Genomic DNA, 27,580 nt, shown 5'->3' on the forward strand with positions numbered 1-27,580 from the left:
AAATACTCCATAATTAATGGATAATATATTAAAAAGTGCAATAAAATCCTATATCTACTATGGAGTAGTATATCATAGCCATATAAAATGCTAAATCAAACAATCTATTAACCCTTATCGGTAAATATAAAACTATCTTAATATTATTGGTAAATATCTTATTATTGACTTATAAGAGGTTTTGTGTAGGTCGGTTAATTCAAGTTACCTACCAAAATAAATAAATAAATAAATAAAATCATATAGGAATTGCAAACTTTGTAGCTCTACTTTAAACTAAAGCAGCGCCTAGGCTGATGACATAAGAAATGTACTGCCAACCTCTAGAAACCCCTTTTTTCAGTTTAAACTCTCAACAAGATCCTCCTTGATCATCTTCTTCTTCATATAATTGCAGGAATTTTTATCCCTAATTTTTATGAGCTTCCTCTATATAATCAATTAAATTTTTCTAATTCTTTTTTCAATAAAGGGAAGAACAATTGGAATTGGAATTGGAATCGGAATTGGATTAATTAATCAAATTAAAGATGGGTGTGAAAAGGCCGAGAAGTGTGCATGACAAAGCAATTTTGGATGTTTGGCAAAGAGAGCTCGGACAACTCTCTTCTAGAAACTTCGCTCATCGTCTTACCGCTTCAGAGGTTACTTCCCAAAACCCTAATTCTTCTGCTGTTTATTATGTATTTTTAATCTTTTTTGAGCATTGATTTTTTTTTTTTTTTTTTTTTTTTTGTGTGTGGTTAGTTTGGCTTTAATTTTCAGTGATGTTTAGTAGTGTGTCTCAATCAAATTAAAGTAGAGTAGTGATTATGTTAGCTTGATCACTGGTTGATGCATTTACATTGTTAAAGTTACAAATTTGGTTAATTGGAACAAAATTATTGAAGAATTTGATGTATTAAGTATTCAGATTGCAAATGTTGCTATACTAAGGTAAGATCATGAGAATCGGTGTGTGTTCGAGTTTGTTCATCTGCGTTTGTAAAAGAATTGATGCATTGTACAATGTGATTTTGTAACCAATGTAGGATATTGCTTAAACTTATTTAGTAAAATGAAAATTTCCTAATTTTTGCTTAGATGTTTGATAAAGTTTCTTTGTTGCATTTTTCAGTATATATGTACCTCGTATATATTTTTTTGACTTTGTAGTTATGTTACAACTAGATTAGCTGCATTAAAACTGTGCTTCTGGTCCAGGATTTTGTCCTCAGACTTGATATTTTGAGGAAGTTGGAGAAGCATAGAGGCTGTGTAAATACAGTGAGCTTCAATGCGTCTGGTGAAATTCTTGTGTCTGGTTCTGATGACAGGAGAGCTATATTATGGGATTGGGAAGTTGGCAATGCCAAACTCTCATTTCATTCTGGTCATAGTAATAATGTGTTTCAAGCGAAATTCATGCCTTTCAGTGAGGATGGCAGCATTGTTACTTGCGCAGCAGATGGACAGGTATTTTTCTCCCCAAACTCTTAAAGAAGGTGAGTGTACATTAAATTTTTTAAAAGCGGGAGTAAAGGTACCCTAAAAATGATTTTCTATATTATGCTTGCCATGCTAAGTCACTCTGAAAAAATATAAATGTCACCTATATTTTACTGACAAAGTTGCTCTTTTTACAAAAAACTACCCCTTTAAAATCTCTCCTGAATGAATATAAATAGTCATATTACCCTTTAAAATCACTTCTAATGTACAAAGATTATCAAAGCAAGCTAAAGTCACCCCAAATATGGTTAAAAGTTACCTTAATATAGAGCATTGAGCGGTAATATTATTGTTCACACCTGAGGCACACAAATGGTTATGATTTCCCTTGGGGTTGTTTTTGGGGGTGCTTTATTCTCTTTAAATGTTGTTTGTGAAACTAATAAGGTTATTTGTTGGTTTTTTCTTTCTTTCTTTCTGTTTTTTTTTTTTTTTTTTTTTTTTTTTTTTTTTTTTTTAAAGAATTTGGTTTGCAATGAGCCGAATGAAGCTGATCTTTGTAGTTCACTGATTTAATCTGGGGAATTTGGCTTTGCTTTCCTGCTTATACCTTGTGCTTTAGACATTTGACATTAGTGATTTTTGTTTGCTTATTTGCAATGAACTTATGCTTTTAGGTTAGACATGCACAAATTCTTGAAGGTGGGCGTGTAGAGACCTCTTTGCTTGGTAGGCATCAAGGCCGAGCTCATAAGTTGGCTATTGAACCTGGGAGCCCTCACATTTTTTATACTTGCGGTGAAGATGGAATGGTTCAGCATGTACTTTACTCCATCTCTTCCTTTGACTTTTGTCTTTCTCCCCAGCCCCACCCCCACCCTTGCCTTGCAAAAGAAAGTTTTAAAATTTAATACACTTGTTACTGCACAGGCACTAAGCAATTGCTTTTAGTTTAGTCTTATATGTCAAACCTTCGATGTCTGAAGTGCACATTTAAAAACAATGCATAGACTATCAGAGGTGCAGCATAGAATGTAAAGTTAGTTTCCTGGCAATGCTTATATATTTGGAAGTTACAAAATTCTCACTTACTTTTTTTGGCTGTACGGATATTTTATCACCTTTTTTTCCTTTTTTTTTTTAATTTTTTTTTACTGCTGCCCTCAGTAGAATCTCACTAGAATTCTGTCCCTTTCTATCGAATCTTTCTTTTTTTTTTTTTTTTTTTTTGGGGGGGGGGGGTGGGTGGGGTGGGGGGGAGGGGGGGGGGTAAGTTAAGTGTTTGTAGTGTAAGTGCAGTTAAAGCATCAAGGATTTAATGTTGTGGTCAACTTCCCTGTACAGTGTACAGCTTGTATAATCTTTACATTTTTCATTTAGCCCATTGTCACCTTTCATATAGGGCTTTTAGGAATCGTAACTAACCATGCTGCTCTAATGACTGCCTTCACCAACACTGAATCTTTTATTTCTATGTTGATGCAGTTTGATCTGAGAACTAAAGCTTCTACAGAACTTTTTAACTGCCATTCAAATACTAAGTGGGGGCGTGACTTTACAATTGTGCAACTAAACACTATTGCAATTGATCCCAGAAGTCCTAATCTGTTTGCAGTTGGAGGGTCTGATGAGTATACTCGGATTTATGATATTTGAAGATATAAGTGGGATGGCTCAACTGATTTTGACCAACCTGTAAACTTCTATTGTCCTGAGCATCTGGTTGGTAATGCACAAGTAGGGATTACAGGTCTGGCGTATTCTGACCAAAGTGAGCTTCTTGTGTCCTATAATCACGAGCATATATATCTCTTCGCTAAAGATATGGGATGGGGACCAAATCCTCCTCCTACTCCATCATCTCCTGAGTCAACATGCAGTGATACTGATGAACCTGGCCATAATGACTCTTCAGAGGCGGCTACATCTGTCATGGATACAGAAAAAAGGCCTGTTCCCCTAGTGTTCAAGGGCCATCATAATCGTGATACAGTCAAGGGTGTGAGTTTCTTTGGGCCGAAAAGCGAGTATGTGGTAAGTGGATCTGATTGTGGCCGGATATTTATCTGGAGAAAGAAAGATGGAGAGCTCATTCGTGTCATGGAAGCTGATAAGCACGTGGTTAACTGCATTGAGGCTCATCCGCATACTGCAGTTCTTGCCAGTGGTGGAATTGAGAGTGACATCAAAATATGGACTCCAAAGGCAGAGGAGAGGGCTACTTTGCCTGCCAACATAGACGAGGTATTTCTTCTCTTAGATTCTTTGAATGTTAATATCCTTGTGGTCTTGTGGAGTAAATTCATTTTTGTACATTAGTTCTCAATTTAATAAGCTTCTGAAAGCGACGAGCTACTCTAATGCTCAACACCAAATAACTTAGTGCTGCTCCAGAGTTTTACATAAAAAAATCTAACCAAAGAAAGGAATCATGTGCTTGTATATGTTGTTTTTATTACATAAAGTCTTACTCCCTCTATTACTTTTCTAAGGTTAAGACGGATATTAGAAAAACGCTTTGGGAGTAGGTAAAATGGAAATGTTTTGGTAAATGACGGTGCCTGCTTTGGGAGTAATATTTTGGTAAATAAGAATAGTTGCTTTGGGATTATGTAAATATTATGGTAAATTAGAATAATTACATTGAAAGTAGGTAAATTTGAGGGTAAATGTGTTAAATTTTTATTTAAAACAGATCGTAACCAAAGAAAGGGAGCACTCTAACTTGAAAAGTAACTATAGAACAGGAACCGAGAGAGTAGTTGCTACAGTCTATTTGAAAACGTTGGAATTACAATTTTTTTTTCAAAATTATTCTAATTGGTTTCCTTTTTGGTATTTTTCGAGATGATGTAGATGTTTCCGCCACGTTTGACGCACTGCTCCTTTAAAAACTCTTCCCATTAGGTCTTTTCTACTTTACCTAGTATTACCATGGCCATGGTGTTTTGTTTTGCTTGGAATTTCAACAGCTCACCACCTAAATGCCTCCCACCTCAATCAGAAAAACAACGCTGACATACTTCCTGTAATGCTGAGAAAAAATTCCAAATAAGATTTCCTACTCTCTTTGTTCCCAAAAATAGTGTCATATGCTTTTTGCACTTGTTTTTAGGAATGTGAATATATACTACGTATAAAACAAGAGGTGGGACTTGGTTGATTAAAAGTGAATAAAGTAGAAGATAGTGGGTTTGGTAAATTAAAGGTGAATTAAAAAATAAAATATATATGGGGGGAGAAATGATACTTCTATTGGGGACAAGATTTTTGATTTTTGAATGTAATGAGAATTTTATTTTGGGATGGAGGGGGTTTTAAACATTGAACTCTTTTACTTTTGAGTAACTTATAGTTATTACATTTTTTTTTATGAAAAACGTTAATGGAAATAGCCTTTGTTGGTTACAAGGTATAGTTGCGTACAAAATGACCCTAATTACTCTGCTAGTGACTCAGTGAGAATCTCGTTAACGACATTGTGGTAATGTCAGATAAGTGGCGGAGGTAGTCTAATTTATCTCTGCATTGCTTTTCTGAAAAGGTTTTGATGAGTGATCGGTCTTATATCTTTGAGTTTGGTGATTCATCTGATGATGATGACGATGATTCATCTGATGATGATGATGACGACGATGACGATGGCGAATCTGAGGATGATGACGAAATCTATGATGAGGTTAATTATTGTTATTATGATGATGATGAGGATGATATTGACGATGACGATGAGGATGATGATGATGAAGATGAGGATGGCGTTGATGCAATTAATATGGATGATGATAAAAATATTGACAATGATGATAGTTTAAATGATGGTGATAATGATACTAATGACAATAATTTTTAATCCATTTCCAGTTGAGGCCAAGGCAAAGGGACTGGATGTATCATGTGACTTCGCCTCAGGAGCTGCTTTTGCAATTAGTTTCATTGGAAAATCGCCTATCAAGACCAGAGCAAAGCAGTAATTCTGGTTCAGGACAGGATTTCATGGAACTTATACTGTCACTGAGCAGGCGCAATGGTGATTCATCTGATGATGGAGGAGATAACGACAGTGGCCCTGAAGATTTCTTCAGCTGATTCTACTTAATATTGCAGGGTCATCTTCCCTTTCATGGAAAAGGATTTTGAACTTAAGTTGTAAATATTGACATAGCGAATTATTGTCAATTACTTCTTTTAATTGTTTAAAAGATTTATCAACAATCACCTTTTTTATTAAAAAAAACTGTATCTTCAGCTTTTGCTCTTCCTCTGATGTGTATATATATAATTCCTGAATTTTTGTCTGCATTCTGACAAGGGTTTCTGGTCACTTGCATTGTTGATTTCATGGGTTTATTAAATGGGAACAACCCTTATAACCAAGAGTTATGATAAATTGTACGGAGTAATTTTCAACCACATTCATCTGACGAAATGCTCAGTTGGCATTTTTTAATATTGCAATCAGGTTATTAACAATCTTTATTTCAGTCTTTAGCTATTTTGTACAGAAACGGTGAAACATTGGTGATTATGGAGAAGAATGTTTTTCTGGCGTTTCACTAGTTAAACAACACATTGGTGGTTTTGGAGAAAATGTTTTCTTGGCGCTTCGCAAGTTAAAGACCTGATGATTCGAAGCAGTGATAATCGAAGCGGCTTACTAGAGCAGAAAATTCAATTGCTTTACATTCTATTCCAAGATAATTTTGCCAAAATTACATGTGCGAGTTTAAGTCTAATTATTGTAGTGACTATCATAACTATAAGCAGCACTCAATTAACTAAAGCTTAACCAATGCAACCTCTTGCTTGCCAATGATTCCTATCAACACCTGAACTATAGCACTCTGACATCATGTAAAAAATCGATCAGGAGATAGTACACTGAGTGCCGGTCTACCATCTAAAATCGGCAAACATCAGTTGAGGTCTTCAAAATTTTATGCAGCCAAAGATCTGCATATATTACAAAGCAATTAGTCATTTTACGACCAACATCTTTTTCAATCAGTTGGTATCATGAAGAGTTACCTCAAACCTTTAAAGGGTAGGTATGACCTTTACTGCTTTTCCAATGATTAGCACATGATCTATCGAGCACTAAGCTCTGCCATGCCTATAGGACAAGACTCCATTCTTGTCATCAGTTACTGGTTAGCTCCTTGGGTATTCAAAAACAAGACCTTCTGCCACACATCTTGCCCTGGCATGTCCGAAAAGCTTGCTCACAATAGCAAGGGAAAAGTCAGTTGCAGTAATTAGTCCCTTGGACGTAATAAGCTTCCCATCAATCACTACCTTGGCACCATCAACCATCTCGATTTTTAGCTCGTCTGATAAGGAGGGATGAACAACTATTTTCTTATCCTATATTCACCCACATAAAATTGAGTCAAGTAAGTACCATCTCTTAGAATAATACGAAGTAATAAATAAAAAAACACTACTCCCTCTTTTCTCTTTTTCACCAATGCAGCAGACAGATGTAAAAGCACATACCAGATCAGAAAGAACTAGCACTTACCTTGAGCAGCCCTTGTTTATGCAGGAGTGTCAGAGAGGAGCATATTGCTCCATACATTCTGCCGGCAGATTTCTGTTCTTTAAGTAGCTTCTTAAGAACCTTTGACTTACTTAGCCTCTTAACCCCATTGAGGCCACCCTGTAAATTACGAAAACCATTGTAAGAAGTATTAGGCAGGTCAGAAACAAGTTAATTTCTTCCTGTAAAAAGATAAGACACTTGCAACCACCCTCCCACCCCCCCCCCCCCTTAAAAAAAAAAAAAAAAAAAATCTCTCCAAAGAAAAGGTAAAAAAAGTAGTATGAAGTATAATGTGGGGCCTTTCTTCCCTCAAATGGGCCAGTCAACTAAAAGAGAGGAAATTATGCATTATCCACCCTAATACTTTTTTCATTCAGTTTTCTTTTGCCGACTAATAATTTAGCAATTATGAGCACAATATATTAAAACACCTGCATGCACTTGCCAATTGCCATATCCAATCGTGCAACTTATGTCCCTGATATCGTATAGCTCTTCTATATTTTTGTCCACTGTTCAGTCACACACTCCTGCTATTGATATCAAACTCATTTTCTAACCACAAAACAAGCGTCTTAACAGAAATGAGCCATTACTTTGGTAAGGCTGAGAAATCCAAAACATGTAGTATTCTATTAGAGTTGAGAATAGAGGAAACAGTTCTCACCGGAAGAACAATCAAGTCATAAATGAACTCAGAAGCTACATCAATTAGCTTGTCAGCAATAATATTGGTTCCATGAGATGCCAGAATTTGCAGGGACTTTTCAACTGAAGCAACCACAACATTAACTTTTGCTCTTCTAAGAATGTCAACTATGGTCACAACCTCTGTTTCATCAGATCCATTCGCCACTGGAATGAGTACCTTTGTGGCATACGACAAATTAATCAGTGAAGGCATCTCCAGAAAAAAAAACAAAGATCAAATACAAGTGAATTCTGCTATGTAAAGGTTAAGACTACCAAAGGTGAAAGGCCATCAACAATTATAGAATATGAGCACTTTGTGTTATCAAGGACACCCGGTTTCTGCTTGATTATCAGGGTAATTATAGGTGAAGCACTTACAACCAAACTAAGGAAATGATGAGAAAGAGTAAACTTCCCGTTTTTCAGTCCCTTAAAACAGTGCTGTGCCATTAGAAGATATGCAATGCAACAGAAGCATTGAGCTTAATAATAATATTCATAATTGGCATTCAAAACAAACCTCATGTAATTGGTATAGAATGGCAGAAATAACTGGACCAAGTACAACAAAGCTAGCATTTGACAAGAATAAAATGAATTACAAAAAATAATTGAATCAGCACATGGGTCATCAATTAACTATGGATTTCCCAAGACTCCCAACACCTATAGCAATTACCACTCCATCTTTTTTGACGTGTTGGTCTTGGGAGATGGGAGTTGAGGACAGGGATCACCAAGTTCTGCACAATGTAACAGTGTGACACAACATTTTCAAAATTCCTAAACGTAGCACATATTCAGTTCTGAGATCAGAAAATAACACATATAAGTCACTCTACAATCCTACAGAGGAATTCAAACAGCACTAACAATGGCGGATAGACAGTGTATGCTACTGGAAATGAGAATGCAGATGGATATCAACAGTGTAAATTAGGGCCAAATCTAAACCATCACTAAAGATAAATCTGCTTACATGAGGAGGGTGATCAAGCAACCATTCCACTTCATTGAACTCTTTTCTAGGCTGATCTTCACTAGGTAGCTGAATAATGAGTCCAAAAATACAAGGATTAGTAACTAGAACATTAATTTATGCAAGTAAGAATGTGGTTAGAGAATGCAAACTGATTAAGAAGATCTATTCTGGGCAAATAGATTAAAAAAATGTAGTCTTAACCTCTAAAAGAAATTAAGGGTGTCATTTCTAGAAGTATAGACCACTTGAAAACACAATAAATCACATGGACCAGTATGGTCAACACCGTGTTTGATTGGTTTATCTACTCCATATGACAGACTAAACAATTTACAAGACAACCATAATGAACGGAAATTTAACATATAGCATGCAGGAGTACCATCTTCGTCAATTCACTGCTGGATGATATACGATTTAGGATTTCCTTTTTTGTCCATTAGTTGGTCGCATAAAGACCCTATGGTGAAATAAAGCCAATGAAAGGAGTTGCACACATAAACAACCTTATTGACTATTTAAAGGGAAATTGAATAGTTCCAACCACTCAAATAGCCTCATGGGTTGTTGTGGGATCCATAGGAAAAACCTCGACATCTTTCCTTTACGGGTCCAAAAAAATTCAAAATTGTCAAGAATTGAAGGCTATAATCTACACTTTTGGACCAATTTCGGAGGTTTCGGGACTCAATGCCGAAAATCTCAAGATTGTTGGGGACGCACCTTGGGGTCATATAATGTTGTTAAGAACCATATATGTCGATCACATAAAGGTCCATGGTGGCTTTGAGTTAATTAAGAGAGGTGTAATATATGGCTTAATTGATGGTTTAAGGCAAAGTGGATGGTTTCAACCACCCAAACGACCTCTCGGGGTGTCGTGGGGTCCATGAGAAGAACCCCGACCAATTTTCATTTTGAGTTTGAAAAGGTCCAAAATTGCAAGTATATAATCCATGTTCTTGGACCAACATTACAGGTTTAAGGACCCACGAATATATCCGGATTGTAAGATGTATATCGGGGTCATATAATATTAGTTGGAACCATGTATGACCGCTGGTCGGTCATATAAAGTCCTTTGGTGGCTTGAGTTAATGAAAGGGGCATAAGTTGTAAATGGGTAACTGGCATTTTAAAGGCAAAGTGGACATTTCCGGCCACCTAAATGAACTCCCAGAATGTCTTGGGGTCTATGGGAAGCACCCCGGCTTGTTTCCTTTCCGGGTCCAAAAAATTGAAAATTGTCCAAATTTGAAAGTCATAATCCACGCTTTCGAGCTAATTTTGAAAAAAAAATTCAAAAATAAAGTGAATGAGTGAGGTGCCCCCCCGGAATCATATAAGTTGGTTTGAAACCATAAGAAGCTTATCAATCAGTTTATAGTTTCAAGAATGAGTTTGGTTCACTGTGGCTATTTTGGAAATATGTTGCATTATTGGTAGTGAAAAGCTACAAGAGATGGTTCTAATAATAACCAACTTGGCATCCCAAGGTCCTATTAAGATCTATGAAGTCCATCTTCATTGGTGTTGTTGATTATTCCCAAATTCGTTACTTTAATATTCCATTATAATGTTGAAATATTATAACATTATACTATTACACTATATTTTTGGGTGTTTGTTACTCACCCTCATCACATTAATCAATCAATCATTCAATATGTGTATATAGATAGTAATAACATTCAAACAGTTAATACCTTATTCCCTCATCACTAATAATACAAACAACCCCAACCACCCTATTCCCAATCCCAAATAACCCCCAAACCTTAAAAAAAATGCGCTAAACAGGCCGTTTGAGATCTACTAAAGTGTCAAACACCCATCCCCCTAACTATTCCTAACCTTTTCCCATCTACTGTGATTGTTTCCCTCAACTTACCCTGTTTTTCCTATTATCGCCTTTTTTCCCCATATTTTCCCTTTTGGGGCCCATAATAATTATTTTTTGGAGAACATAAAGTGTCAAAAATCAAGATTAGTACCCATTCTTTTGATTCCACCAAAAAAAAGGGTATTATTATCACAAGTTCTAACCCATTATTGTGTTAGTGCTAGATCATTTATAATATAGGATTTTCTTCTTTGCATAGTTTACATATTTTGGTCTTGGAATTTTATGAGAAATGAATTGATAATACATCATCATTTATACTTCGTAATTGGTTTTCATGCATCATCTTGCATAATTGCAAATATCAAATTCCCTCTTCATATGCTTACTGTCTCCTACTCCTTATTAACTCTGCATTCCTTATATACCTCATCATATGCATGGATAAAATCAATAGACAGGTTCCATCATAAACCCCCAAGAAAAGTAAAAAGAAAAAAGAAAATGAGAACATCAAAGATGATACAGAATTTCCTTAAATCAAACAAATGCCAGCAAGCTTACCAGCAAACCTTTGACTTCCTGAGTTGCAGACTCGCCAAACAATTGTTCTACCAATGACAGGGCAAATTCAAAAGTAGTTCCTGGGCCACGACTAGTTGTAAGCTCTCCGGATACTTGGATATTGGATTTGACAGCCCAAAAGGAAGAAAGCTTGCCCATGAAAGCAGGGTGACAAGTGATCTTGTAGTGAAAGGTAATGAAAAATTAATCAGCTTCATTAATTTAATATGAGACACTAGGTGTGCTTCAAAGAAAATCAGAAAGACCTACAAGAAATACCAGTATGCAAAATATACCCGCTTTCTTCTTAGTAGTCCCCATGGTTGGAGGGTAACAGCTGGAGCAGCACATATAGCACCATATAACCTTTTCGCCTCAGCATGTTTGCTAGTAATATTACGCAGAACTTCACAATCTCTCAGCCGAGCAGAACCAGGCATACCTCCCTGCATATATGTCAGTAAACTCTATAAGACACAGATGTTGTAGAACCAAAAGGAGGTAAATGTGAAACTCAGCTAAAATAAGGACATCCAAACACTTGAAAATTTCTAATTTACACACACATTCCAAGTATTGCAACTCTATTGAAGATAAATTTAAGATACATTCAACTCACAGCCACACAAAATGAAACAAACAAAGAGCAAAGGAACTAACCGGTAAGGCAATAAGGTCGAATATCTCATTAGTGCAAGAATTGATAGAGGTATCAGCAACAAGCTTCACACCACCAGACGCCTCGACCTCGAGCTGTGGTTCAACAGAGGCCACCGTCACACAAGCACCAGCTTGGCGCAAAACTTGCACCAATATCACAGCTTCCATTTCTTCTGTTCCATACCCAATTGGGATCAAAACCTGTCAACACAATTACATTAAGCTCTTAAAAGGACACAAGAAACAACCCATTTATCCTTGTTCCAAATAACATCAGAATTTCATAATACAAAGCAAGACCTTTTTAGGAGAGACAGTATCATGTATAGTTGGTTTGTCTGTTTCTACTGCTTCAGTTGCAGCAGCTGCAGCTGTTGGACTTTTTTTCAAAGTGGGTACGCCACCGCGAAACGGCACAGAAAAGGAGGATGAGAGTGAAGGTAGGAAACTAACTGAACAACCCATGGAAATGGGGTGAAAGTTGAGGTATGGCCTATGAAAGCAACATGTTTTTGGAGCCAATACCGATGATAAACACTCCATTAGTATTCTACTTCCACTCAACCCCACCTATCTTCTTGCTTTTTTCACCCCAAAAAGAGTAAACTTGCAAGAAACAGCAGAATTAAAACTCAGCTGTGAGATGATGGTTACAGAGCATACTTAGCTAGAAATGTCAGTCAAGCATTTTATCGAACACATGGTGGGCACTTTTCGAAAACTTACTATACACTCAATTTGGTTAAAGTAAATCTGAAAATTATAGATGGGTGTTTACCTTCATCATCTCATGTACATGAAGGGAGAATTCGAGCTCGATTAGCACTCTAAAGAGTGAAGGGGTTGGCGTTCCACGGAGTTGTTCAAGAGATTGTGAAGTGAAGTGTTGGGTATTCCATTATCCATAGTTGTGTTGATATTTCTAAGCAATTGCTCACTACGGAGTAATTAGCATGTGCCCGTCCGGGTTATGAGATATCGAGGATGTTTATCCAATACACTCGGGTGTAAAATTGTACACTCTCTGAATTCACCTGCTTGGTTACATTTGAGCGTGCTCATGTATTTAGTAGAGGTTAAAGTAAGTCTGTTTTAATTACTAAGGTTATGTTCGGTTCAACTTATTTAAGTTGAATTAATATTCCAAAAATGATCATAAATTAATTCATTACTCTTGCTTTTCTATCTCTAAAAGTTCTTTCTAGACTGTATCTTTGTTAAACCGACCTTAATCCAAAAATGTAGTCCGTATGCAACTTATCACGATTCCATGTCAACCATAACAACCGGATATTTATATGTTAGAAAGCTGACAGTTTAGTCCTTATTATTTATGCATGCTATATTCTCTCTCTTCTCTTCCTCAAATTTCTTGCCATTTTTTTTCTGTGATCATCACTTTCCTTTCCTCCGTTTACCTTTCTACGTTTCTTCTCTGAGCTATTCAAAATCATGGAAACCCTAACTATGTCTTCTGCAACTGCAATTCTCAATTCATCATCTTCTCCTTCTTCTCCTCTATCCATCTTCTCTCCTAAACAACCTTCTAGGCCTAATCTACTTCGTCTTCCTCTCGCTTCCAAAGGTGATCGAATTTTTTTCAATTTCTGAGCTTTAATTTATTCTGTTTTAGTTTAATTTTGATTTTTAGCCCAAAATTTGTTATAATTGTTGATTAATTACGAATTTTGAGGATTTTGATTTTGATTTTTGATATTTTTTTTAGCAGGCAGAGATGATGAATCTGATCTTCAATCAGAGTCCAGTGAGCTGAGGATTGTTCCCGTCGTTGATAATCGCAGCCTTTCTCTCTCTCCTCTTTCCAAGGTAATTGAGTATTTTGCTTGATTTTTATACTATTTTTGTTTTATATATGCTGATTGAGTTGCTGCTGTATTGAATTGAGGACTGCTGTAGTAACAAGGAAAATTATGCTTGTATTAGTTGTATATATGTGCATTGGAGTATCAATTTGATATTTTCTAATGCATTTTGCAGAGAAATTAGGTTTAGTAATAGAAATATTGATTAGTTTTAATTTTATGCTTGACTAAGACTTTGTTTGGGGTAAGGAGAAGTAAAAAAGCCAAGGCGAATGGCGAAGGAGGAGGAGAAAGGGAGAATTTTGAAGTGTACTTTGTATAATAAAGAGAAGAAAGTTAACAAGAAAGATTTTTTGAGATAAAGAGGGAGATACGTCTATTAAATTTGAGCTACTCCGTATATGTTTTGAGGTGGCAGTCATTTTGATGAGATAAAATGCTCGCATTTTTAGTGTAGATTTTCTGGTCTGGCCAAATAAGTCATGAGCTTTCCTGTATCAGATTTGAATGTTCACTTTTTGTTATTTCAATACTTGTGGTTGTTTGGTTGATCATATACTGAGTAATACATTTCCTAGGAAGTGCTATTTCCTCCGTTTTGTGGGAAATAGAAGTTCCTTTGTTTTTTCCAGCCAAACAACTTCACATTCTATGACTTCCTAGGCTTTCCTACATTAGATTTGAATGTTTACTTATTGTTACATCAATGACTTATTAACAGTTCTTATGATTGTTTGGTGTTGTTACTATTTTGTGTATGGGTTTTACTGGTTACAGGAATGGTTGTATGTTTATCTTGATTATTCTAAAGTGTGTTCAAGAGCTAATATAACCCCAACGTTCTCATTCTTATTAATCTCTACTCAGGATACTGCAATGGGATTGGTATTAAGTGCTGCCACTGGCAAAGGGTGGACAACGGGATCTGGGATGGAAGGCCCCCCTGAGTCTGCTGGTGATGCTGAATCAAGTGCAGCAAAGATCTCCACTTTCCCCTGGTCGCTCTTTACAAAATCACCTAGGCGAAGAATGCTTATTGCCTTCACCTGTAACATTTGTAGCCAGCGAACAACTCGTGCCATCAATCCTCATGCATATACTGATGGTACTGTCTTTGTTCAGGTAATGTTGTATGGACCAGCTATGTCTTTTGGTCACAGTTCTCTGCTTTTGTTAATCCTTGTTAGTTGGTGCTTAAGAAATGATTAATTCACCATTTTATTTATTTTTGGAATGTCTTCGAAACCGGTCATGTTTGGGATGAATTGTGAAATATGATATTGATCATCTCTTTTCTACTTCCCTCTCTGCTCCTCTCATGCTATCTTTGTATGTGCGTTGTTGAAATTCTATTTTTTAACTACTATTTCTACCAACTTGCTTACTTATCTTATAGAATTTATAAATTTTAACTGGAAGCCTGATCATCGTTTCATGCTGAAATTTATATGTTGAAACACTTTATACAATGGATTGTCTTTCTCTGTGCATTCATCATTGTCCTAATCCATATCATTCTGTGTTTTTTTCCTTTTTTGGCAGTGTTGTGGCTGCAATGCATATCACAAACTTGTTGATAATCTGAATTTATTTGATGGTATGAAATGCTATATAAATTCAAGCTTCAAATATGGAGGCAATGAAGCCAATGTTAAATTTGACTATCAGGATATTGATGATGGCGGTGATGGATTTTATGGAATATAAAACAATGGGACATATGCTACTATAGAATATGTACATTCTGCATCTATGTATCTGAATCTCAATAGTTGTGACATAGGTTTATTGTACTTGTAAACATTTTCTGTTAAATTATCTACTGTGTTCATATAGCTCAATAAAGTCTTTAAGTTTAATTGAGGTTGAGAATGAGTCACTCGTACAGTCGTACTAAATTGGATTAGTTTTAGTTGCCTTTTAAAGTTATACTGCAGCTCGGTTATTTCCATGTTCTAGAGATCTTGAGCATGCATTCAGTTTGGGCTTCATTTTTCACTCTGCTTCAATTTAATGCTTGAAGCCTTGCCTTGTATAGGAGGATACTTTGAATTATTATAGTGTTGCATGTATTTTAAATAAAATGATAGGGTATTAGGAATTAAGTGTTATCATATTAAGTTCATTACTGAAAAACGAGTAAGAATTCTTATCATCAAGGATTCTGTAAATGCAAAGTACACTTTCATCAGAAATTGATGTCCTTGCGAAGAGTGTAATATACCTTTGCGGGAATAGCCTTCTGTTGGATATTATAAAAGTTAAGAATATAATAATTCTGTTCATTTGTGTGGAAGTGATTTGTCCAATTGTGAATTTATATGTATGGTAGGCCAGATGGAAATCAGCCCTAAAAGATTGTTGAGTGCGTAAGGGTGCTTTTGGTTTATGAAATTCTGTGGTCTAACTGCACTTACTTAGGGATTGTAATCATCAAAAAGCCCTTTGAATTAAGAAATTGTCTGGCTATCCTATTTAGAAAAACATAAACTAGCTAAATTGGGGTCTTTTATAAACTTGCCCTCTGTATATACAAGGTAATCATGGGAAATCTGATGTACAGGCCTTGGCAGCTGCCTTCTGACTTGGTCTCCTTCTGTCTTGGCAGCATACCTCAGCATGTATATGTCACTATTCATTCTGCGAGATGCCCACCTTACATTCTGAAAGAGTAGATGTTATTCTTACTAGAACTCTTCATATCTGTGGCCTAGGCTACCATGTTGCTTGAGATCTTTGGAGTTGCCCTTATCATTAGACTTTGAAGGAAAGCCATTGCCTGCACCAAAGTTAGCATTTTCTTCAAATTCCTTGGTAAAATAATGAATTTCATCACCCATGAGATAAAATCATATCTAGTCTTTTAATTAACCCTTGGTCATTTACTCATGTTCATGTCAGTCAAGGAGGTAGGAGGCCTTACCGTGCATAACGCAATACACAACAGGCTGAAACCAGGGAAATGGAATGGTGCTTTGTCTGAGAGGAAAGTAGCTGACGATACAGGAAAGAAACAATTAAGGTTATTTGCTCCTCTTTTGGGGAAAAGAAAAGAAATTTGAATTTGACCTACCTGTTAGAGGGCTAAAAACCAATGGTGAAATGATATTGGCCAAAGAACCTATCCCTGAGATGCATCCTTGAGCCTTACCCTGAGAACAGCAAACACGAGTAGAAAAATGTTACAAGAGAACAATTAGAAGAGAGTTTCTGCAAGGAAAACAGTATGTAGGAGCTTAGAGCATTTGTCCTTGCTGAATAAGAAAATTAGAGAAATGATACATGAATCTTTATATGTGTCAGACACTTTACCTGTTCACTTTCTCCTACTTGTTTGGAGGCAATGCTACGCATCTGCACACGTTTAGCAGTCTTTGTCATGCGCTAGTAGACATTAGAGACAACAGTGAAGCTAATTATGAGAGACTTACACAAGGGTTTGTGAAAACAACGAACACTGAAAGCCCGGCTACTGCATAAATGACCTGTGCAAATAGTATTGATGATCTAATAGTCAGCAAAATTTCAAAATCTCCAGTTCTAAGCAAAGAAATGTCATCAATCATGTAAAGGATGAAAAGTTGGATGTAGCTTAAGTAAATCTTGTTGCATATAAGTGAGAGTTGTATCTGTAAGTGAATACTATTGCACAAAAGCATAAGTTGTTTGTGAGATTGGGTATGGTCTAGAGATATTACCCAAACATCCCAAGCAACGCTGTTAAGAATCATCTGCAAAATTCAGAAGCTCATTTAGCAGTATGATCTAATGTGATCTGTTATACAAATAGTGGAAGGTGAGAGAGAGAAACTACGTTTGTGCTCGCCACTAAGAGACCAAGTCTAAGCAACCATTCCTCTCCTGTTACTGATAGTAGCATGGGCATCAAAACTAGCTGCAGAATTTGATATGTTCTGATTTGAGAGGTGTGAGAATACAAACTTTTGAAGCTATGAGAAACATTAAGGGGTGAGAAACATTAAGTTGATTTCAATACCTGTGAGACCATTCCTGCAATACCAACTATCAGCATCAGGTCTGCGAACTGGTTTTTGCTAAAATGAAACTCTGCTTTCAGGAAGTACTGCATCAGATGAAACATGTTTCTGGTTACATATTACAATCTCATCTAATCTTACTGCTAGTTTAAGATCATGCTATATACAAAAGGTTCTTAATATTCGATGTTTCCTGTGTATAAAGGCCAGGCACTTTTATGCCCTGTCACATTGTTTCTTTTGCTGTTTCTGATATTCATGCTACTGTTCGATGTACGTTATTGTTAAACTATACAAACCCCGGTCTTCAATTGTTTTAGATTTTTAGAGATCTTATGTGGGATTAGTTCTGTGTTAGAGGTTGCTTGTAATTTGGTAGGTTTGAGTCATTACCATCAATGAAGCGTGTAGGCCACCCTCTGCTAGGCTATTGAATAACACCATAACTGCGACCTGTGAAAATGTTTTGCTGCGTAAGAGAAAAATGTTTTAGATGGGTTAGACAGTTGATATTGAGAAGGGAAACAAAATCTAGACGATCAAGTTTCGAGGCTAATGAAACACCTGCTTCCTAGTAAGCTCTTTATATCATGGATGGTAGGGATCTTCTTGAAAATCTGAACCTTCTTTGTCAAATCATCATCTGAGGAACTGCTTGGCTCAGATTTCAGGAGTGGCTGAATTGAAGCATCAGTTTTACGTGTTGTTTCTTGAAGGAAAATCCTCATGTAAGCTGCGGCAGCCATGGCTGAAAATGCTGCAGCCTGTCAAGTTTATGTTCATTAGTCAGAGACTGTTTGATGAATAACGATAGCAGGTGCCAACGAGCGAGTAAGAGAGAGTGAATGAGAAAGACCTGAAATGTTTGTGCTGTGGAAAGAAACCTAGCTGATAATGTACCACATACAAATGCAGCAGAACTAACCCCTGCAAGAATACCAAATGCTGATGCTCGTTTTCCCTCTGAAATTTTGTCTGCCTGGGGAGAAAAAATTAAAAAACTATTAAGTTCTAAATTAATTGCTACATTTATATTGCTTTTACATTTCTCCATTGATCTTAAAATTAATTTGCGAAAATTTAAAACATATAACATGTTCTAATGACTTTGAAATCCCGTGTTTTATCTTTCATGAATTTTTTTGTTCATCTAACTTAACTAGTTTCAATAATAAAAATGAGTAGGTTATATTCTTTAGTGTAGTAATGTACTTCGTACTAGTTACAGCTTGATTGGTAGAGCGGTAATAATGTGCAGTGACAGTAAATTATATACAGAACAATGACGAGTTTCTCTAGGTGTGCTAAGAATTTTTTTTTTATTTTTTTTATTCCCATATATCAAATTAAAGTTCTTAATTTCATTAAGCTCTACATCAAAATAAAACAAAATTTAAAATAGAATAAAGTAAATTTCAAATATAGAAGAAAGAAAAGTAAAAGGGAGGGTTTGGTTAAGATAGGATTTGGAAATTAGTAAGTGTCTATCCAACAATTTGATATAATTAAACTACTTAATTGGAAAATAAACTTAGGAAGGTGCTTATATCATGCCACTTTAGGAAAAACAGATATCCCAATTACTAAACGGAGTGTCGACGATCACTTCGAGATGTGTCCAAAATAGGAAGCTGCTGGAAGGTCAAATTAGTAATTAGATCAAACATCATTTGAAAAACCCCAAAAAATACTTGTATATGCCACTTTGTATGATTGTATGAAGCTAAGCCGTATTATGTTCATACTAAAGAAAGCGACAATTATCCCAATATCCCATACTTCAAATCACCCAAAAAAGAAATCAAAGTTGAGAAACTTCTAAATTTGTTTGGTTTATACTTGATTTTTCTATTCAATATTCCTCTAGTTACATAGAATTTTGAAAATGATATGAGAACAAAATAACTACTTCGCAATTTGCATTATATATTAAAAAAATAATAATAAATAAATAAATAATTGTCATGTTGGTAAGACCATTGTTATTGAGGCATAGGGAAAATATATATACATATTTTCTTAATAATATTAGTGGATTATTTCTTATAATTAGGTTTATCTATTAGCAAGTATTCTCTATGTAATACTTTTAGGGCTTGTTCTCTTCACCTTATAAATATAAGTTTTAGGTCTAATAAGGTTCAGAAAAGTTACAATAAGGTCCAATAAGTTTAATATAGCTTATTAAGTTCAATAAGGTCTAATAAGTTTAATAAGATAATAAATTCTAATAAGTTAAATAAGGTCTAATAAGTTCCAATAAGTTATATAAGTTCTAATCAAGTCTAATAATAAGGTCTAATAAGGTCCAATAAGTTCAATCAGTTTAATAAGTTCCAATAACATTTAATAAGTTTAATAAGGTCTAATAAGTTTAGTAAGGTCTAATGAGTTCAAATAAGTTCAGTTAAGTTCAAATAAGTTCAGATAAAATAAGTTCAAATCCAATAAGGTGAAGAGAACACACTTCTTATTACCTCTTTTATCATGGTGGGCTTATGGGTTAGTATGATAATTAAGGTTATAGATACTAGTTATTTAGCTAGTATACATTTGAGTGTACCTAAATATACTCGTAAATTGTGGGATTAATTAAGTGGTATTGTGTTGTGCACACATCAATATCGCGTAGTCATATAAAATGCTTGTACACATGAACATGTGTATGTTCGAACACTTGGACATACAAATCTATGCATAACAATCAATAGATGATGTGTTATAGATAATTCGAAATGGAGAAATCAAAGACATCAGAGAGAAGTAATATAAAGGCATATATAGAGAGTTAGAGAACAATACGTACAACGTAAGCAAGAGAGAGACAATGAATAGCCCCTTCGGATATCATGGATGCCAATGTTCTTAGCACGTAATAGGCGTAGAAAAAGCTCGTTTCCCTACTATATGCCAATACCACTGCATTCAATTAAGAGCAACAAAAATAATTTGTCATAGTGAATTTTTTTTTTTTTCTTGAATCATCAATATTGGCAAATCAATAGAAAGTTATAGATAACACTTCACACTTTTTACATAGTAGTAGATATGAGTGCAAACAACACGCATGCTACTAGAATTTTCTCATTTCACCTCCAAATTTGGAAAAGATTAAAATGAAAGAGACAAGGAAGACAATTGCATTCCACTTTGCATGCCACTTGATGGGATTTCTCTATCTACCAGAAAGATAAAAAAAAAAAAAAAAGGATATTTCATGGGTAAGGTAGCTAATTAAATACTCCGTATTAATTTTACAAAGTTAAAGAGATTCTTCATCACTTAATATTTATTACTCCCCCTCCGTCCCTAAAAGAATGACCTTTTGGCCAAATTTTAATCCCAAAATGTTCATCCCATTTACATTTAATTACCCTCCAATTTGCAATAATATTTGTGCAAAATTAGCTTTCCCATGTAAAGTTTGTATTTTTTTATTTACTTTTATTACTTTTTCTTTCTACTTTGCAAATCCCATATAAATGTCCTTTTTCAATGTACTTTTATTAAATTTCCCATACACTTGTACTTTCAACTTAAATTTCTTAATACCCATGAAAACTCCCCAAAAGGGAAGTTCTTTTAGGGACGGAGGGAGTAAAAAAAAATAAAGTCAGCAAAATTAATTTAATTTCAACAAAATAGTTACTTTACTAAGATAAAGTAAAAAGTGAATCATTAATACGGAGTAATAAGTTTTAAGCACTAAAAATTTATTAAATTCAATACAAATAATTTAAATTCAAGCTAAGATATATAATACAAGTGAAGTAATCCCTTTAACATGTATGGTGGTTTTTTTTTTTTTTTTTTTTAAACCAAGAGATCCCATGTCATAGCCACAAGACATATAATATACGCGTATTCATATTGAGTTCAAAAATAGCCAACTATTACAAAACAAAATTATTTTTCAAAATTATTTGCCACCTCTTATGAGAGAAAATGATACTATTTATATGTGTCACTCTCCTATGATTGAAACGTTCATAAAGATAATAAAACTCTTTCTATTTATATGTAATCACCCACACAATTGTAACATCTAAATTTATTGTAAGATTTTTTTAAAATAATATCATAAAGTTAAATGTGAGTAAGAATGCAAATAACAAAAGAATTTGATAACCAATAAGTCAAATTGTTTAAGCAAAGCATTAGAATTTAGAAAGTAAAAAGTAACAAATTACCTAGGGGGAGAATATTGAGCGTCAAAGGAAGTGTCAAGAGTGATTTCCTGCCGTAAATGTCCGATAAACTACCTATTAACGGAGTCATTAACACTGACCCTATCCCTGAAATCTGCACCATAATATTCATATTATACCACAATTAAACAAAGCCAATAAAATTTAGTGTCTTAAGTTTTTTTTAAAAGAAAACCTATTTTTGTGTCTTCCCTTCAATTTCTAGCAAGTGTATGATCCATGTGTAACATACTTACATACTTAATCTCAAAACTTACGTCGTATTTTTGGAATTTTTAAGTCATTAGTATGTCTAACATTATAACTCAATCTATCTTATTAGCTAATTCAATAGTCAAAAACATTAAGTGGCGAAAATAATTATGTGTCCAATTTAAAACGTATTATATTACATATGTTAGAATTTATACTCTCTCTATTTTTATTTTATATATCCTATTTTTTTTTTTTTAATATATACATTTTTCGATGTAATATTGTAATTATATTTCAACTACATACTATGATATGTCCGTTTCGAACATTAATTTATCATTTCACCTAGATCATCGTAAGAATCATAACACATATTCAATTCAAACTCTCTCTTTTTATCACTTTTTTGTTTATTTTATAGTTTTCCAAGTATTGATTCACATGTTCAATTCAAACTCTCTCTTTGCCTTTTCACAGAAGATCAAATTTTGTGTGATATGATTCTCTTACCGGACCATTAATAAGAAAGAAACCATTAAATAATACGGAGTGCAAGTAAATAAAGCTAAGGTAAAAACACATGCAAAAATCTCATCTATTTCTTGAAAATAAAAAAAGGAAAAAAGGCCAACTTTAATCTATAACTGATCAAACGAATGATATATTTGTACATGCTACCAGCCTACCAGTAGTTTTAAAAAATGTTTATGCTTACATTGAATGAAAAGACTCAAGCAATATGAGTATAAAAGTGATTTTTTTTTTTTCTTTGCGATTGAAAAGTAAAATTTTTTTTGGTCCATGAAAGAGATGTACAATTAATCAATTATTAATTTTGTTGCCGACATATACTAGACAAAAAAAAAAAAAATACTCGTATAGTATTGCCAAGGGAAACAAACGAAAGAAAAATAACTTTAAAAAAAAATTAAATAATGGACGAAGACATCTAGACGAGTAGAACTTTCGTTTTTTAACGTTTTTTGTGAAGATATACAATAAAAAGTTAAAAACTAAAATAATTTCGGCAAGTAAAAAAAACAAGAGAAGGAAACTTCGTTCTTACATTCACATAATCACATGTCAATATGTCATGTTTTATTATTTAGGCAGGGAAAAAAAAAATAAACAGACAAAATTTTACAAGTTAAATTAATTATACTTCAAAATACGTGTAAAATAACGTTCATTTTGTACACTGCTGAGGATGAAAAAGAAGAATAAAGAGTGGTACGATGAAAAAGAAGAATAAGAGTAGTACGTTACTCATTAGGGGTTAAAACATACGGACTACTCTAAAAAAGACATCATTTTATAGATGATTATTGATGAATCTTTAATATTGTACTACATATACGCTATGTCACTTATGTGTCATTTTCATGTAATGTTGTGGGAGGAAAGTGTAGTGCAAGTGACGGAAATTTCTAATTCCTGTGCTCTTAGCTAGAGGACATGTGATATCATATCATGTTGCAAGTCATATTATTAGAGGATCAACTGATTAAGTAAACTAAAAATTTAAACTGATAGTTGAAACCTTTATACTACGATAATATATCACGTTACTCATTAAGCTTAAAATATGAATGTAATATGGGTTTTCTCATACTTATTGCTAAAAATTCCACTTAAAAGAGTCTTTTGTGTTGATCACTACTTGATCCTACAAAACAACTTAATTTGGAGGGTGGTCAATGTAATTTATTGAGTACACTTGGATACACCTAAACTTAAACATACAAAGTCCGTACTTAAATAGTATTTTTTTTTTTTTTAATTTGATCATTATTTGAATATATCTAAATGGACAAAATTATCATTTGAATAATGGAGCCAATATATATTGTATACTCCATAATCTATAATCAAAGAAAACGTGAACTTTTCCAACATTGATATACACAACTATCAATAATAAACAGCCAAACAGGAGAGGTGTTAAATTAGATTATTTAACTAACTTTTAATGCTACAATATTAACTATCATGGTTAATTGGGATCAAATGAAGTACGTACGTTATACTCGTAATATTAACTTCAGTAGTTCAGTCCCTCCTATAATAAATTGAATATTTGTATTTTGTTGCGTTACTTAACATGTACTCCATAACCAATTTAAATGAATAAAAAACAAATATACAAAATTAAATACCACTCTTTACGAAAATTAAGGAGAAACATGAAAAAATAAAAAGAAGTTAGAGAAAAAACAGGAAATGAAACGACGTACCGCCTGCTGGAAACCAGAGAGATAAATGGCAAGAGAACATTCATCTTTGCCAGGACAAAGTGCTTCCATTGTGACATCTGTTAAGGCCGGCATCGACACAACACCGGCGAACGAGGCCAAAAAAAGCGTGACAAAGAGGTGTGTTAAGCATCCAAGCTTCTCCATCTCCATTTCCATCTCCCTCTCTTACTCTTTACGTTATTTGTAAGATTTTAAGGAAAAGGCACGCAATGAGTAATATTAAAAGAAAGGGAGATGGTAACTAAAACGAATATTAACCTTTGCTTTATATAGTGCATTTTTTTTAAAAAAAAAAAATACAAACAAACCAACAAAAAAGCATTTGTACTATTTTTATGTATGTATATATGTATGAATGTCTATAATATTGTAGAATTATGACATCATATAAAATTTTGGAAATTTGAGAAATATGATTGAGGGAGTTAATAAGATGTGTCGTTTAGTTTTGGGGTTTTTTTTATTATATTTTATGCTTTTGCTTTTAGTACACTTATAGTGGGAAGGACGAAGCAATGAGATATTCAATAATTCCACATATATATAACTCCATCTATAAGTCTTTTCATTCTCCATTTCTCCATGACATGAAAGGGATATTGAGATAAAGACGGAGGCCGGTGGTAAATAAAATAAACTTTTTGACTATTGTGGCTTATTAATTAGCCTAGAAATAATTGTTACATATATTACGAGAATGTCAAGGAAAAAGTGCCATTTTTTATTTCTATATAAGAGTAATTTATTGTTAATGTATACTACTTGTAACAGTTGTAAGATTTAGCAACAAAGAGTATGAGAACAGTCTAATCATTGTTTGAATGAAATTGTGATATACTATAACGTGGGTCGAGTATTTAAACCATTATCATTATTGAATTGGGTATCTAATGATAACCAATGGAACTAAAAAAATGATATTCATGAAGCAGACAATAAGTTTGAGTATCCGGATTTTTAGATCGGAATTTAGATACCCTATTTTAGGAAGAACAAGGTTATCCAGTGGCGTAATTAAAATAGAAAGAGATAAGCAGTCACTAGTCTTGATACTATACATGGATATGGTCATATGGATGGAGTGTTAAAGATCTACTTGCTGGGAGGAATGCGTAGCGTCAAAGTTATGTAGTTGAAAAAGAATGGCTATTTAGTATTTACTGCTAAGTTTTAATTTTTCTGCCTTTTTTTGGACCTACCATGTTACCTACATAAAGAGAAATATTAGTAGAAACTCTTTGAAAAATCTTTTGAAATTATTCAACAAATTCTATACGGAGTATTATTGTTGTTCAAGATATCTACTTTATCTAGCAATCTATGGATGTAAGTCATGTAACCGAGGTTACCAACTCTTTGCATTTATGGTCAGCAAGTCATTAAGAAAATTGGATGTTGGAGGTGTTATTATGGACATTAAATTGTGTTAGGGAGTACATAGTAGATTAGGGAGTGAAGGGCATTTTTTTGATGATAAGGACGTCTCATTATTATCGTTCATTTCTTAATTACTCATTACTCGTATATATATTATGGAGGACATTAATACCTATTATATATGTTCGGAAAAGTGATAAAACACAATATGACCCTGTTCTTTAGAGCTGCTCTGCTCTGCTCTGAATTAAAAAAAATAATTAATAATATCTTTAAAATAACTAATTAATAATAACAATAATAATAATTTATAATTAATAGTTAATAATAATAATAATAATTTATAATTAATAGTTAATAATAATAATAATAATTAATATTTAATAATAATAATAATAATAATTAATAATTCACAATAAAAATTATTAAAATTTATAATAATATTAATTAATAATAATTTATAACAATTTCTAAATATATATTGATCATAATAATAACACATAATTATTTTTTCTGAGGGAATAATAATACTTCATATTTAATAATAATACTAAAATATTATTTTATTCGGATGCATACGCTTGGCATACCAATCATTCAACATGATACGAATATAGGAGTAGCAGATTCAACTATATTTGCACAATGGCGCAAAGATAGTATTGACAAAGTGCGACATCATTTAGCACGCCGAATTTGGAGGGCAAATCGATCGGAAAGCGACAATGAAGGTGATGACAATGAAGATCAAAGCGACAATGAAGATGATGAAAATGAAGATCATATGGAAGTAGATGGTTAATTCACCACGATGTTAAACTCTTATCTAATTATGTTCCTATTTTGATATGTGGTTGTAATAATTTGAAAATGTTACACTATTGTCTTTTATCTTTCTACTATTAACATATGTTAAAGATGGTACACATCTATTATGGTATGCACTTGTTAATAATAATAATAATAATAATAATAATGATAATAATAATAATAATAATTTTTCTCAAAAAAAAAATAATAATAATAAAATGCGATAATAATAGTAATAATACTTCAAATAAAATAATATTAATATTAATAATAATAATAATAGTTATAATAATAGTAACGACAATAATAATAATAATAATAATAATAATAATAATGCTGAAATTTGCTCTGCTGAAATCTGTTCTGCTCTGTTAAAATCTGCTCTGCTCAGAAACTCAAAAGAACAGGGCCTATATCACTTAAAATGTGTATAATAACTCGAAAATGGAGTAGCTAAGTTTACTAATGTACTCTGTATAATTGAAAGCAACTAAAAGTGAATCCTAAAATCCACACTTAAAATCTTTAATATTTGTCAACTTAAACTTGACTTAATTAGAACGGGTGAACGGCCTATTTACCGACCTTTTATAGACTCTAACTTTATTAACACAAATTATTCTAGTAGAGCCAGTATGGATAGAAACAATAGAAACAATATACTTTTCTTTAATTCTTACAAAAGAAAAAAAAAAAAAAAAATAGGTGTGGCACAAATTAAAGTTAATACCAGGTTTACTGATTTAGTAATTAGTACTTACTAGTATATTAATTATAATTATGATGTTGGCCTAACTTTTGAGATCAAATTTGAAATATCTTCTTTTTCCAACATAATTGGGGAAAAGTCGGAAAACACTTTGTCATATCTCAGAACGAATTCTTCTAAGAGGAGATCGAGTAGGCAATCTAGGCATTAGGCATTACGCACGTATCACTCTATCACATGATAGATGGATTTTTTCAAATATTATTAGATGAATAATAATGAGATACCAAGATTATAGTGCAACATTAGGTCCGATAAGTGCATGCTTAAACTTTATACCAATAAAAAAAAATAAAAAATCGATCGTTTAATTATGTTAAAACAAATGGTAGGAGAAGCACATTCGTAGAAAGTTATTTGCTTTATATTTCAACGCGGGATACAAAATTAAATATACACAATTATGTTTAAGAAAAATGTTAAGTGTATC

The 27,580-nt window shown here is 33.5% G+C and overlaps 3 protein-coding genes and 1 pseudogene across 7 annotated transcripts; 2 read left to right on the top strand and 2 right to left on the bottom strand.

Moving 5' to 3' along the window:
- The first annotated feature begins 227 nt into the window (after positions 1–227).
- On the top strand, positions 228–5,755 carry LOC110718490 (annotated as a pseudogene).
- A 317-nt stretch (positions 5,756–6,072) lies between these two features.
- LOC110718491 (protein DJ-1 homolog C-like) lies at positions 6,073–12,805 on the bottom strand. Of its 4 annotated transcripts, none has more exons than XM_021897324.1 (9): positions 12,016–12,805; positions 11,716–11,916; positions 11,352–11,501; positions 11,056–11,235; positions 8,646–8,714; positions 7,641–7,841; positions 6,953–7,090; positions 6,487–6,795; positions 6,073–6,384 (listed from the first exon to the last, which is right to left on the bottom strand). In XM_021897324.1, the coding sequence occupies exons 1-8, from the start codon at positions 12,256–12,258 to the stop codon at positions 6,583–6,585; spliced, it is 1,395 nt and encodes a 464-aa protein (XP_021753016.1). In that variant the 5' UTR covers positions 12,259–12,805; the 3' UTR covers positions 6,073–6,384; positions 6,487–6,582. The 4 variants fall into 4 exon arrangements, with proteins under 4 accessions (XP_021753016.1, XP_021753015.1, XP_021753014.1 ...); XM_021897323.1 differs by having other exon boundaries at positions 6,467–6,795; XM_021897322.1 differs by having other exon boundaries at positions 6,460–6,795.
- Positions 12,806–12,886: 81 nt separating this feature from the next.
- Positions 12,887–15,417, top strand: LOC110718493. 2 transcript variants are annotated; one of them, XM_021897327.1, is made up of 4 exons: positions 12,887–13,300; positions 13,442–13,542; positions 14,406–14,660; positions 15,081–15,417. In XM_021897327.1, the coding sequence occupies exons 1-4, from the start codon at positions 13,168–13,170 to the stop codon at positions 15,243–15,245; spliced, it is 654 nt and encodes a 217-aa protein (XP_021753019.1). In that variant the 5' UTR covers positions 12,887–13,167; the 3' UTR covers positions 15,246–15,417. The 2 variants fall into 2 exon arrangements, with proteins under 2 accessions (XP_021753019.1, XP_021753020.1); XM_021897328.1 differs by having other exon boundaries at positions 12,890–13,300; positions 13,445–13,542.
- A 500-nt stretch (positions 15,418–15,917) lies between these two features.
- LOC110718492 (hippocampus abundant transcript 1 protein-like) lies at positions 15,918–24,704 on the bottom strand. The gene is made up of 14 exons (XM_021897326.1): positions 24,174–24,704; positions 21,727–21,838; positions 20,343–20,455; positions 18,393–18,515; positions 18,101–18,300; positions 17,930–18,005; positions 17,536–17,622; positions 17,353–17,433; positions 17,237–17,269; positions 16,970–17,023; positions 16,851–16,892; positions 16,612–16,690; positions 16,462–16,532; positions 15,918–16,317 (listed from the first exon to the last, which is right to left on the bottom strand). Exons 1-14 carry the CDS (start codon positions 24,348–24,350, stop codon positions 16,249–16,251), a joined length of 1,317 nt encoding a protein of 438 aa, XP_021753018.1. The 5' UTR covers positions 24,351–24,704; the 3' UTR covers positions 15,918–16,248.
- Between the last annotated feature and the right edge of the window lie 2,876 nt (positions 24,705–27,580).

The sequence above is a fragment of the Chenopodium quinoa genome, unplaced genomic scaffold (genome assembly GCF_001683475.1).
Source record: "Chenopodium quinoa cultivar QQ74 unplaced genomic scaffold, ASM168347v1, whole genome shotgun sequence".
In the NCBI taxonomy this organism is placed as follows: Eukaryota; Viridiplantae; Streptophyta; class Magnoliopsida; order Caryophyllales; family Amaranthaceae; genus Chenopodium; species Chenopodium quinoa.

What these genes read in the sequence shown, in the direction of transcription:
- LOC110718492 (XM_021897326.1), bottom strand. Translation starts at nt 24,350, where the DNA reads ATGGAAATGGAGATGGAGAAGCTTGGATGCTTAACACACCTCTTTGTC. An exon ending in TCTCTGGTTTCCAGCAGGCG is followed by an intron (nt 21,839 to 24,173) that starts GTACGTCGTTTC and finishes ATTATGGTGCAG; the next exon opens with ATTTCAGGGATAGGGTCAGT. An exon ending in GCCTACACGCTTCATTGATG is followed by an intron (nt 17,623 to 17,929) that starts GTAATGACTCAA and finishes CATCTGATGCAG; the next exon opens with TACTTCCTGAAAGCAGAGTT.
- LOC110718491 (XM_021897324.1), bottom strand. Translation starts at nt 12,258, where the DNA reads ATGGAGTGTTTATCATCGGTATTGGCTCCAAAAACATGTTGCTTTCAT. An exon ending in ATACTGTCTCTCCTAAAAAG is followed by an intron (nt 11,917 to 12,015) that starts GTCTTGCTTTGT and finishes TTGTGTTGACAG; the next exon opens with GTTTTGATCCCAATTGGGTA. An exon ending in ATGACTTGATTGTTCTTCCG is followed by an intron (nt 7,091 to 7,640) that starts GTGAGAACTGTT and finishes CGTAATTTACAG; the next exon opens with GGTGGCCTCAATGGGGTTAA.
- LOC110718493 (XM_021897327.1), top strand. Translation starts at nt 13,168, where the DNA reads ATGGAAACCCTAACTATGTCTTCTGCAACTGCAATTCTCAATTCATCA. An exon ending in TCTTCCTCTCGCTTCCAAAG is followed by an intron (nt 13,301 to 13,441) that starts GTGATCGAATTT and finishes TATTTTTTTTAG; the next exon opens with CAGGCAGAGATGATGAATCT. An exon ending in CTCTCTCTCCTCTTTCCAAG is followed by an intron (nt 13,543 to 14,405) that starts GTAATTGAGTAT and finishes ATCTCTACTCAG; the next exon opens with GATACTGCAATGGGATTGGT.